This window comes from Dipodomys spectabilis, unplaced genomic scaffold (genome assembly GCF_019054845.1).
Source record: "Dipodomys spectabilis isolate Male_0828 unplaced genomic scaffold, ASM1905484v1 ptg000102l, whole genome shotgun sequence".
Classification (NCBI taxonomy): Eukaryota; Metazoa; Chordata; class Mammalia; order Rodentia; family Heteromyidae; genus Dipodomys; species Dipodomys spectabilis.
In genome coordinates, this window is record NW_024870779.1 from 7,978,456 (window position 1) to 7,992,364 (window position 13,909).

A 13,909-nucleotide genomic window follows, 5' to 3' on the forward strand; every position below is an offset into this window, starting at 1 on the left:
AATACAAATCAAAACAACATTGAAGGTGGCTTGGAAGGTGGCTCAGTGGTAGAGTGCTTGCCTTGCATGCATGAGGCCCTGGGTTTGATTCCTCAGCACCACATAAGCAGAAAAAGCTGGAAGTGGTTCTGTGGCTGGCTCAAGTGTTAGAGCACTAGCCTTGAGCTGAAGAGCTGAGGGACAATGCCCAGGCCCAGAGTTCAGGTCCATTCATCTACTGAGTTCAGGTCCATTCATCTACTGAGGAGCATCTGGGTTGGTTCAGGATCCAATGGATCAAGAAAATGTGATACATTTATATATGTGTGTGTGTGTGTGTGTGTGTGTGTGTGTGTGTGTGTGTGTATACACACATATACATACATATATACATATATACATACATATATATATATATATATATATATATATATATAAAATATGGAACTCTATGTCTCCATCAAAAAGAATGACATTGCCTCATTTTTTAGGAAATGGAAAGACTTCGAACAAATTATATTAAGTGAAGTAAGCCAGGCCCAAAGAAACATAGGTCCCATGGTTTCCCTTATTTGCAATAACTAGTATACATCTAGGACAAGCAGAAAAGGTCACAACCTATGTACATATGACCATATCAGATGATACTAAGTGATATGAACCCCAAGATAGGGACACAGAAGTTTTGTCTTTGTTGCCGTTGCTTTTAATGTACTTATAATGTACTATGTGATTTTATGTTTCTTTTGTATGTTCTTCCCTCATGGTATAACTCCTGTTTTCACTGTATTTGATTCCTGAGCCCTGCATCTTGTATATACAGAGCAAATGGTTCTCTAAGAAGTCATCATATTAGATGTATTAATTTTTTTGTTAAACCTAATAGAAGTCTTTATTTTGGGAAACAGACCTTCCATGTAAACAGGACAATCTGATATCAGAAAATTTTTCTTTCAGATGATTAAAAGCTCAACTGGAAAGGCATAATGGAAGAACAGTTTTGATATTTGAAAAAAATTACTAATAGAAGATGGTAAAGATGATGAGAGAAATATGAAGATAGGTAGTGGAAACTCAAAATTCATATAAAAAAGCAACAGCCAACAGACAGGAGAAAGACAGTAACTGAGAAATAGTAACAGCTAAATGAAGACAACTGCCTTCAGATTAAATGACACACAAAAAGCAAAGCCATACTGTCAAGGATAGCGACCAGTACCCATTTCTTTGTACAACTTTTTCTTTTGTCTTGTGGCCAAAGAAACACTGAAGCCCCAAACAGATGCACCAAAATAACTTTAGTAAAAGGATATTAAAAAAATAAAATATCACATGTATTAATGATATAAAATTTAAAATTGTTAGGCAATCCTTATTAACGTTTTTCTATACCATAATCCATATTTTATATTAAGACCTTAACTTCCACTTTTTATCAAAAACTGGAAATCATTCGAGTTCCAGGGGCCCACACCTATAATCCTAACTTCTCAGGAGACTGAGATGTTAGGATTATGGTTCAAAGCTAGCCTGTGTAGACAAATCCTTGAGACTCATCTCCAATTAGCCAGCAGAAAGCTTCAAGTGGAAGCATGAGTCAAGTTGTTGAGTACCAGCCTTGAGAGGAAACGTCAAGGAGAGCTAGAGGTCTTGACTTTAAGGCCCAGTACTGGCACAGAACAAAAACAAGGAAAGAAAAAAAAATCTGTTACCAAAGATAGAAAAAAAAAAAACTAAAGTTATCATGAATAGAGGAAAAGGAGACATATTTATTTGCAAACCAACAATAAGAACAAGAAGATAGTGATAATGTTTAAGTTCTTTAGTCTCTAGCAGACAGAATTCAGAAGGTCAAAGTGGATACTTTGGACCTTTTGGGCAGTTAATTGAGTCTCATGAACTTTCCTGCTTGGGCTGGCTTTGATCCTGGATCCTCTTTGATTACAGGATCCTCTTTGATCCTGTAATCCTTTTAGGATTACAGGAGCCACTGGCATCTGGTCAGGCAGAATTCTTGAACAATGAGAGAATAGGTTTGAATTTTTTCAGCCTCTGGAAAGATCTACCTCAGGAAGCATCCATGTGTGGGATGGAATTTAGGTTGTTGTTGGCCTTTTGTAAACAGCTCTTGGTGTTTCAACACCAAGAGAAATGAAAGAGATGTATGGACATGTAAAAAGTCAAGATCAGGTACTGGTGGCTCATGTGTCCCAACCATCAATGAAATTTGTGTATTTCCCTAGGTATCACATTTGCATATTTTCTTGTGATTGTTATACATGGTTTGGCTTGTAATAAAAAATAAATGAAGTGTATATACATTTGTGTCACTGACAGTGTTGGTCTCTTGAGTCTGTATGTAGCTTAAGAGACACAGACATTCTCAAATTCCATATGAGTTATTGAAAAGACACATATCATTGGATCTTCTCCACAGAAGATTTAGGCTTCTACTTTTACCCATAAAATTTGCCACAACTCTTTAGTGGCCAATGAAAACACTTGACTGATTTTATAAAAATTAAATATTTTGGGGCTGGGAAGGTGGCTCAGTGGTAGAGTGCTTGCCTTGCATGCATGAGCCCTGGGTTTGATTCCTCACCACCACATAAGCAGAAAAAGCCTGAAGTGGGATTGAGGCTCAAGTGGTAGAGAGCCAGCCTTGAGTTGAAGAGCTGAAGGACAGTGCCCAGGTCTAGAGTGCAGGCCCCATGACTGACCAAAAAAAAAAAAATTAAATATTTTACAACACAGAGGTTCATAAATTAAATGCGCATAATTAGTTTACACCATTGTAAAGCAATTCAAATGGAATTTTTAAAACAAAATACTTAGGGCTGGATATGTAGCTCAGTGTTAGAGAACTTGCCTAGCATGTGCAAGGCCCTAGGTTCAAACTCTAGCACCACATACACAAAAGTATTATGTAATGGATATTACATCTACAAAATAGATGATGTGGATATTTATATAGATATGTATAGAGAGTTATAGGTATTGTTATCTAGTAACTTATTTTCTGCCATAATAAAGCAATTCAAAAGGAATTATATTCCTATACCTAATTATAAATAGATATATTTACATAAAAATATAGAGATAGATGTAGAAGGTACCAGGTGCTTTTAGCCCTAAAAGTGTCCATGACTGAATGACCAGTCATCATACCTTATGCTGGCAGTGAGTTGGGGGGAATTTTACTCATTTTTAAAACATAATATTGCATAAAAGTTATTTTCATTGGAATTGAGATGTAGCTCAAGTGTAGAGCATCAGCCTTGAGCAAAAAAGTAAGAGCAAACATGAGGCTCTGAGTTCAAGCCCCAATAGCAACACAAAAACAATTATTATACATCACTACAGTGTCATATTTACATTATACACACACATGTACATATATACTTTTAAGCTGAACTTATTAAATAATCCATTTGTGAAAGGATTAATAATGTGGATTTAACATTGAATACAGAATTTAACACAGTCATGATAAAAAGGCTCTTTCACTAAATTTGTGAATGACTAAGAGCATGTTACTTGGGAAAAAGACTTTGCTTTTAATTATCATAATTAATTTTCATGGCAGTTTGATTACGTAAAAGTGAACTTAGTGATTGAATGCAATTCATTTTTCTTGAGTGTTGAATAACTTACATTAAGGTGATCAGATAATTTGTTGGCACAAAAAATTACATTTATTGAAAAGAGTAACTTTGAGTGTGTATGTGTGCTAAAGAGAGAAAAACTTAGAAAATAAAAAATAAATAGAAATGAGTAAGTGAATAGATAACACACAGCTATGAAAAACTGATTTTCTCCAATGGTGATATTAGAAGCAATGTAGCCCCCATACACACACCAACAAATCAATCATAATTGATCAAGATTAGTTTTAAAGCAATGATTAAAATTATCTAGAAAATGCCTACATGGCATAAGGCAAATGGAGGAACACTTATTTAAGCAAGTCCCTCCAATTTCTGTAAGACATCAAGAGCCTGTGGTATTTAAGACATACCTAGAGATTTCTTCCTCAATCATCAGTAAGATGGAAGTTCCTTTTAAAGTGGTATTGCCCAGAACAGGTGTCCCTCACCTGTTTCTTCTTTTCTCCCTCTGTTCCTCTCTGCCTCTGTCCCACCCCACCTCTCTCTTTAATAGACAAGCTTACTGTATGAGAAGGGCATTGATCAGTGCAAGTATTGACCCTGGTCTTCTTTGTTAGCTTTTCCTGCCAAAGAACCTCCACTCCACAATCACCCTAAGGTGACTATGAGCAGGATGAAGTCATCTCACCTTGCCATCTTGGGGGAGAGCTTCAACCCTGAAAGTCAAACCATGTGGAGAAAGAGAGTCCCTGAACCTTGACTGCACTTGTCTCTGTGGGAGTTTCCACAACACGCATGTGGATTGGGGTAAGAACTGTCAGTTGGCTTCGGCTCTGGTGCTGATGTTATAGCTTTTTACTGGGAAGCAGGGGCTGCAAAAGGACACTGCTATCTTCTTGCTGCACTCGAGACAATAATTCAGAGTTTCTCACTTGGAGGACAGGCAGTTTCTCAGAGTTTCTCACTTGGAGGACAGACAGAAGACAAAGCTCTATAGCATTCCTTCAGAAGATTGGTGTTATTGTAGAGCAGAGTTTTGGAAACTTTAGCCAAGAGTTGCAATGTCAAAAACAGACCAGATTTGGTTGGTGATTCGTTAAGAAGAGGCTGATGGCTCCTTGCTTGCAACAAGCAAAGAGCCTATAAGCTAGATGTTTAATAGAACTATCTAGGGAGAAAGGCAGCTAAGAGGAGCCTGGAAATGGAGGAGACAAAGAAAGACTGCTTCCAAGATTTCCCCTGCAAAGGAACTCAAGTTCAACTGATCTGATTAATTTATGCATCTGAGCATTATTCAAACAATATAACCATTGCTAAGCAATTAGTAGAAGTAACAGCTGGCGTGATACCAAAAAAGGCAGGTCAGCTAGAGGCCTGACAGCTTGGCAGCTGAGAGGAGGCACACGTAGACCATATCCCTATACAGAAAGAGTCACACCAGAGGCTGAACATTACAGGGAAAACAATGTACTGAAATGTGTGGCCAGTACAGGAGACAAAAAAGAAACAAATAAGAAAACCAAACAAGCCCTGGCAACTGGTGGTGTGTCCAGAGTTACTACAAATGGCTGAAAGCTGTCCAAATTTGATGACACATCAATCAATAGTGCTAAGAAACAACAAATTCCAAGTAGAAATAACACAGAGAAATCCAAACCCGACCACATATACATCACAATAAGTGTGGAAAAAGGGAGAAAATCTTGAAAACAATACAGGAGAATCTAGGTAAAACCAACAGGTGATTTCTCATTTAAAAAAATGGAGGTCATACAGAAGTGAGATAACATTCCCCTTATGTGAAAACAAAACTTAGGAACTCAGCAAAGCTGCCCCTTCATAGCTGAGGATTGAGTAAGGACATGGCAAAATAAACAAAAGCCCATTGGGTTGATTGCTAGAACAATCACCTTAAGTATGAGAAAGAAGTTTTGAAGTTGAAAGTGACAATGGACCTTAATGTGTATCCACACGAAGAGCAATGGCAAAGATAATTACATAGATGGGAATAAATGCATAAATAAACTCTTCTTTTTGTTCTCATAAATAATTTTTAATTGCATAGAACTATAGTCATATGAAAGTATTGTCTAGCTGGTTACATATATAAATATACTTTGCAATGACAGGACAAAGGAAGTGGGTGGAAGTAATTTATTGGAGTATGAAAATTATACCAGATGGTAATTTGAATACACTGATGGGATGACATTGATCAAGCTGAATTGTGCTCACAAACTGATGTGTTGAATTAAAACCTCTTTGTATAACTGTTTAAAGATTAAAACAAGAAAAGAGAGGGCTGGGAGGTGGCTCAGTGGTAGAGCGCTTGTCTTGCATGCCTGAGGCCCTGGGTTTGATTCCTCAGCACCACATAAGCAAAAAGAAAAAAGCCGGAAGTGACGCTGTGGCTCAAGTGGTAGAGCGCTAGCCTTGAGCTGTAGAGCTGAGGGACAGCGCCCAGATCCAGAGTTCAGGCCCCACGACCGGACCCAAAAAAAAAAAAAAGAAAAGAGAGAGAAGAATTTTAAAAAGAAAATACTCCATATCTCTCAGTTACTTTAAGAGATATAACATGTTGGACTGAAAATCCTTTGTACAGCTATTTAAAGAGAACAAAAATAAATTTAATAAAAATATATAACATTAGATAAAGCAGTAATTCCGCAGTGTATTGTCTGACTTACAGCATATGTGGACATAGATAAGAGTAATAAAATAGAAAAAGGGGGAAATTATGAATGAATTCATAAATAACATTCTGTTTTTCATAGTTAAGGTGATATAAATGTGAAAGGTTTTGATAAGTTTAATATGCATTGTAAATTAGAATACTATTAGAAGACAATTCAGAGGACATAGTGGAAAAATCATGGAAAATTCTCATTTTTTAAAAAAGGAAAGCATATGAGTAATAGAAGATTAACACTAACAACAGAGAAACCTAAAAAGTCCAACAGAAGTCAAACAAAATTATGCCAATAACATTAAATACAATTGGATTAATGGATTAAAGAATACAATCAGGCAACTGTTCTATTAGATAAAACTAAAACTAAAACAAGCAAACAATAACAAAAAAAACAAGTTTCTACAAAATATGTAGTTTGGATTCAAAGATAATAACAGAATGAAATTGCTTTATATGCATGTAAGAAGTGTCATAGTAAAACCCATGTGTACAACAAATACCTGCTAATAAAAATAAGAATTAAAAATAGAATGAAATTAAAAGATAAGTCATTTGAACAGTATCCATAAGAGGGCTGGAAGAGCTATGGTAACACCACACAGATAGACTGGCACTATCTGTGCCATGAAATCTATCTGTGAGGAAATCTGTTGGATGCCAAACATTAGGGATATACTTAAAGCTGTTTGACACATGACAGAAAACCCAGTTGTTATTCTATCTGCATGCTACTAAAAACTCAGATTAGTAGACAAAATATTTTATGTGCCCTAAAATATGGATTTAAATTTCAGTGTTAATTTTGTTATTACCTGGAACATAAAGCTACTAGTTTTTTTTATGTGTTAAAAAGTAATCTTTTTAATCACTCATTAAAAAAAATCTTTGCATCCTAGGCATAATTAGTCCCAGACACAAGCCGTTATCTTAGATTCTATAGGACTCTTCTATAAATGATTTATAAAGATAAAAATAGTTACAAATTTTTATAGAATAAAGAATTTTCAGAGAAGAAATTTTAACTTCTAAGAGTACAATTGTGTTAGCCTTTTGAGAAGAATCTATTCCAAAAAAGTCTGATTTCAAAGCATCTTTATGAAATAATGTAAGTGTACATAAACTGAGTTATTGAAGATACCAAAGTAGTTGGCTAATTTTGGTTAAAACCACATGAGATATCATTTCACTTAACATGCAACTAGATGGCTATTAACCAAAAGACAGGTAATATCAAGCACTGATTTTAAAAAATGGAGGAAATGGATCCTTCATTCATTACTGTGTAGTTTCTTGGAAAACCGCTCTACTTTGCAAAATGTTAAATATGGAAATACATATTTCATATATATGTATATATGAGTACCAAAAGTACCTCTCTTTGGTGTGCACAAAAAGATTTGACAGTTTATGTTTCAAAACATCAGAGAACGTGTTCACAGTTTTCTCTAGTGCTGTGTGAAAGTTGTTCCTTTGCTTGAACTAGAAAAGGCTATTTTTGTACAGTTTGGAACAGCTCTATTCATTCTTCTGTGGATCTTTATACAATACTCATTTGAAAATGTGTAACTTCTAGCCCATCAACAGATAAACGGACAATGAAAATGTGACATACACAATGGAGTTGTAGTCAGCCATTCAGAAGAATAACATGGGATGGGATGGGGAAAGAGGGGAGAGAATGATGCAAGGGGTGACACTGATCAAGATGCATCGTGCTCGTAATGATTTGTGGAACTGAAATCCTTTTGTACAATGAATTAATAAAAGATAATGAAATGGTGTCTGTTATTGCAAAATGGAGGGAACTGGAGATCATTATAATTGAGTGCATTAAGTTAGTTGCACAAAGATGAGTATGACATTTTCCCTTGTCTATAGAAGTTAGGGTAAACAAAATAAAACAACAACACAAAATCCAAAATAATGAAAGCAAAGACAGCTAGAGAGGTGGAAAGGGTGGGGAAAAGAAGAGGGGCTAAGGAGGGGATAAGAAAGAGTACTACATTGCTATTTACCAATAAAACATTCATTCTTTCATGAATTATCTCACTTCAAATTTTTTGTAGCTATTTTATTGTTTCTTGGGTAAGCACAACAAAGCCAGGAAAAATGATGTGAGGAATAAAATCAACCAAATTGCCTAATACAAGTCCTCTTGATGCATGCTAACATTTTTTTCTTGATTGTCGTATTTATACTTCTATATTTTTCTAGATAGTGAAGGTGATAAATTATCATCATCTACCTCATTAGGCTACGGACTAAATATGGCTAACTCTGAGAAGATATTTCCTAACAATAATAAATATTTCATGCAATCATCCAAAGTACTTTTTATATAAAAAAGTACTGACTTGCTTGCCTTTGATTCTAGCAGGAGAAAAAGCAAAAGTCCTTCCTTTCTATTTCAGAGTCTGAAGGATAAGCTTTTCAGGCTTTCAGAGGTGCTTTCTTATTTCACTGAACTCATACTTTTTAAAAGTATTTTTTAAATAAAAACACACTTCATAGGCATAGAATTTAAAGTCATTTAAAACAGTAAACACCAATGCAAAGCTCTCAGGGGTAGTTTAAAGTTTGTGATTTCACACAATATCTCATTAATTATTCCCTTTATAGAAAAAGCATCCCCTGGTTACTATTTCATACTTTGTGTGTGTGTGTGTGTGTGTGTGTGTGTGTGTGTGTGTGTGTGTGTGTGTGTGTGTGTGTGTGCTGGTCCTGGGACTTGAACTGAGGGCCTAGGTGCTGTCTCTGAGCTTTTATGCTTTACTATGGCTCTACCACTTGAGGCACAAAGCCTCCTGAGGAACTAGTATTACAAGCTTGAGTCACATGCTTTTTAGAAAGATATGTATGCATAACTTTCACATTTTGGAGGAATAAGAGAGGTAGGGTTTTGTTTTTCAGAATAATGCTGACATTTATTAGGAAATATTCTTAACAAAAAAAGATACATTTTTTTGAAATATAAGTAACCTGGAATTGTAAGTTCATTTTTACTTATGATGTTCATAAACAAATTATCCTTCTTCAAAAAATATTGATGAAATTTGTGAGAACTCTCAAAGGAATTGGATTTAGAGGATTCAATTCAGCTGACTTACTAGTGAAAAAGTGTTAAGTGTTATCAAGGGAGGTATCTAAATTCAATCTTCTGTCATCAACGACAGTAAAACAAACACCAAAGTGATTTAAATAGCCTATGGAGAATCTTACTTTATCTCTATATACTTAGACAAGGATTTTGAAATGAAAATTGTAATTACCAATGACAGTCTGCATTGTACGAAATAATTTTTTGATTATAAACTTGTTTCAAAGTGATTCATTATTACTAGATATGATTTAGACTAAAGATGAAGTTTTAAAATAAATTCATTTTCCATAATTTTCCTTTTAAATTAGTGTTGGATTTTTTTCTAGGCATGTTTAGTTCTTTTGGGCACAACCCTAATAAAGGTTAAAGAAAGGAAAGAAAAGCTGTCCAGTTTCCCTGTTACCTTTCAAAAGCTACCTTATTTCAATCCTCTCCTTTGACACTGAGGAAATAAATTGGCTTAGAAAAAACCATGTTGCAGTAGTTCTAAATATTTAATGCTTGGCTGAAATGCTGGTAGAGGGAACAGGTGTGGAGGTGAGGAAAGTTGCCTGTCAGTGTGGGAAGTCACAACTCAGCATTGGCTTCATTCATTCATTTATTTTTGTGCCAGTCCTGGTGCTTGAACTCAGGGCCTGAGCATGGTCTTTGTTTTTGTAAAAGCTCAAGGCTAGCTTTCTAACAATTAAGCCACATCTCTACTTCCCTTTTGTTGTTGTTGGTGGTGGTTTTTTGTTTTTTTTTTGGTGTCAATTGGAGATAAGAGTCTCAAGGACTTTCCTGCCTGGGCTGCCTTTGAACCACTATCCTCAGATCTCAGCCTCCTGATCTCAGCTTACAAGTGTAAGCCACGGGCCCCTGGCTTTCATTCTTTTTAATAATGAAGCTGAGGCAGGAGTCCAAGGTGAAACTCTGTCCCCAAGACTCACCAAGAAAAATAAAAAACAAGCAGTAAGAAAAACCTGTTTTGTATTAAAAGAAGATTTCACATTCAGTTTGTTAAAATCTCCAACTTGAAATTTGAATATTGTGTTTTTCTGTAGGCTAAGGAAGAGTGATATATTTTCCTCTTGGAATCTTGTGACTGTATTACATATTGTGACACAGATTGTGATGTTTCCTATATTGAGATTATTTTTTATTTCAAAATTGTTCTTTGATATGTAAAATGGTGTTCATAAAGGACAAAAGATAAACTTCTGCAGGCTAAAAAAATATTACAATTAACTTTGTGCTGGACTTCATGAAGGATATTTATATATTAGCCATCTTTTGGTCATTTTGAGTATCTTAGTCACATTAATTTGCCAATTTAACAGAGCAAGTAGATTTCATTACTATTGTGTTGATCAAGATGAAGATGGCTTTTAGGGAAGTTTTATTCAGCCTTATAATATTTCCTTGTCAACCACAATAACATAAGTACACACACACACACACACACACACACACACACACACACACACACACAGATACACACACCATTCATGTATATTATAATTTATCTGCCAATACTAACAGAGCTCAGATAAAGGAGGAATAAGGAACTGACAATCAAGCACTTTAAAAAAAAAAAGTACTCTGTTATTCTCTTTAACATGACCAAGATAAAATCTGGTTTCAGTTTCTTTGGACCAGAAAGACATTTCATTGAATTTCCTCAAGGGCAAAAAAAAAAGTGCATAAAGAAAGTTTGACAAAATATTTAAAAATAAAGTAGCACATACATATAGTCAATATGCAAAACAATTCATTAGGGATTTCATTTGAATCTTCCTTCTCTATTTTCCATCCAACAACCACAAAACCTCCTTATTTCTCATTACGTAGTCATAATATAATAGACACAGTAAACACAAACAACTCACCTTCACTGCGCATTCCACTGGGGCAGCAGAGTCTGACTGGCCCCACAGGAGTAACTAAAGTCTTACCACCACATCTTAGAAGCACTAGGTTATTATTGGCTCACTCGTTTATTCTTTGAATGAATTTGAAATTAAACACATCAATCGCAGATTCATTCAAAGTGATATTTATGAAGCCTAAGTATTTTTGAAATACATCATTGCATTTAGCTAGTTTTCCTTAGAGATCCCAAATACCACAATGAATACAGACAAAACATTCATGGAAACAAATTACCTTATGTACAATTCAACCTGATTCCTCTCCATAAAAAATGATGAATTTATAATATGAAGCTTAAAATATAGATTAATATTCAATGTAATGCTCAGTTTGCTAATTAGGCATGGCAGTACATCATTTAAACTTTACAATTGCAAACAAAGTCACAGTGTTAATATGATCAGTCTCAAATATTCAAATTGAGGGATTTATAAGCTTTGAGGAAGTTACCTTTTACAAAAATGAATACACAAAGGATAGTTTAAATGAAGACTCTACTCTGATCCTGAGTTCCCAAGTACAAAGAGCCTTTGTGATTGGATAAGAGTTAAAAGTAATAATCACTAAGAGTGAAAAGTGACCTTTCACTCCCTTAGGAAGTAATTGAAAAAGAAAGGGGCAAAATGTATCAATCTAACAACGCTCCTACTCATTCTATAGAAAATACCTACATTTGGAGCTCTTGATTTGAATATGATCCATTCTCTATATAAGTCAATATATTCCCCACATGCAATTAAGTTTTAAATTGCCTGCCTGTGCATCTAATAAGTGGTGAGAAAGGTTTATTGTTCCTGAGAGCAAATGGAATCATCATCAAAACTCAAAGAACTAAGACAAATAAGCTCATAATTATGTGCATATATTAAAATCTCACTATCCTCATGCGCTCAAATTACCTAGACTTCACATACTAATGTAAAATCCTGTCACGTTCTGAGAGGTTCATTTTATTTTCGTTTTCATGAAAATTTGAAGTGAGCTCTTCCTGGCATTAATTTCTTTGTGAAATAATAGCAATTAGCATTTGCTGCAACATTGACTATAAAAGTTCAAAATAAAATATAATCTATATAATATAGTGACAAATAATAGAAAGGAAAGCATAAATTCTAACCACTTTGTCCTCCTTTGGGAAAGCATCCAGGGAAGCATAAGAGAGGGAGAAGAAAAAGAAGAGAAAACAAAATGAGCCATACATTCATAAATACATTTCAATAAAACAAGCGTATATATTTTTCTTCAAAGCATTTTGATCAGTAAATGTGTTTGTTGGAATTCCACACAACCTACTATATGGTAGATATAAGATTTGAATATTGTAGTTTACAAAAAAATTGGACTAATGAATCTACTTTTATAATATTTCTCAAAAAAGAAGGATTGATTTATTACCATATGTATCTTATTATTGTGTTGCAAACAAATATTTTATTAAAACATAAATGGTGTTAATCCACAATCAATATAATATTATAGTCACAATTTAGAAATATATAAAAATGGGCAATGTTTGTAACAGATTATTGAAGGGAAAATATGTTAAATTTTTTGGCCATAAATTATTCCAAAAGCAATATTTACTTGTGATATCATTATGCCTAAGACAGAAATTTCAAGTTGGGACCTTTTTTCTTTGTTTCTGTATATTTTTACAAATTTGGGCTGTTTCAGAGATGGGTGAACTTCAATTTCCTCCTCTTCAAAGAGAAGTGCTTCCTAGATCAATTTTCTTTAAACACCATCTGCCTATGAAAACCTGAATTTGACCCTGGTGATTCCAACACTTATCAGTTGCTGACTGTATTGCTAAGGCTGGCCTCTGATCTATAGTGGGAATTGAGAGAACCCAGGAACTCTGGACCCTTGGTAGCAGTGGAACTCAGCTGATTCGCACCTTATGCTTCACTGCCAGCACCTTACCAGACTATGTGTGCCTTTACTTTTCAGGTTCCTAAGTGTTTAGATTATCACCTCAAGCTCTCACATCATTCCAAAGGATCTATTTAGAAACACTAAAAAAAGGAGAATTAACACATATATCTGGTGTCATTTCTATGTGCCAGACAGGATCTTAATATCCAAGCTTGTTAGATGTGCTTTAGGATAACCTATGAGTATTAATCATAATAAATAACTTTTCTGAGAAAGGAAAAAGTAAAATTGAAAGAAGCATGGGACTTAAAAGACTAACGAATATTATAAAGACATGAATTTAAATTATTTTTATTTTATTTTGGTAACGACTAAGGAATGTAATGAACTGTTGTTCAGAAAAGCTAATTATCTTCCAAAAGCAACAGAAATAATGACAGTCTTACTTTCAAATAGAAAACAAGTCTATTATACTCAGTGTCTTAATTCCATTGGAGGAGATTTTTTTAGAATATCCCACTTAAAACTTAAAATACCAAAGAGTAACATGTCTACTGGGTAGTTTATTTAAACTGCCATTTTCCAAATAATAAAAAGATGAAGAACATGCCAAAGTTTCATGTTGTTTTAAAACAAAACTGTACATTAAGTTTTATACCTGATTAGGTGATATAAGGAATCTTAAATAAACACTAGAAATCTTTTCATCTATGATCATCGTAACTGATTTATTATATGCAGATC

General features: G+C 34.4%; 1 protein-coding gene across 6 annotated transcripts in view; it reads right to left on the reverse strand.

The window, feature by feature from the left end:
* Rims1 (regulating synaptic membrane exocytosis 1) overlaps window positions 1-13,909 on the reverse strand; it is a 504,676-nt gene that overhangs the window by 287,964 nt on the left and 202,803 nt on the right. For all 6 annotated transcript variants that reach the window (XM_042687077.1, XM_042687082.1, XM_042687081.1 and 3 more), the window contains one exon: window positions 12,408-12,419. In XM_042687077.1, the coding sequence (XP_042543011.1) occupies window positions 12,408-12,419 (12 nt within the window). The remainder of the gene's footprint in view (window positions 1-12,407; window positions 12,420-13,909) is intronic.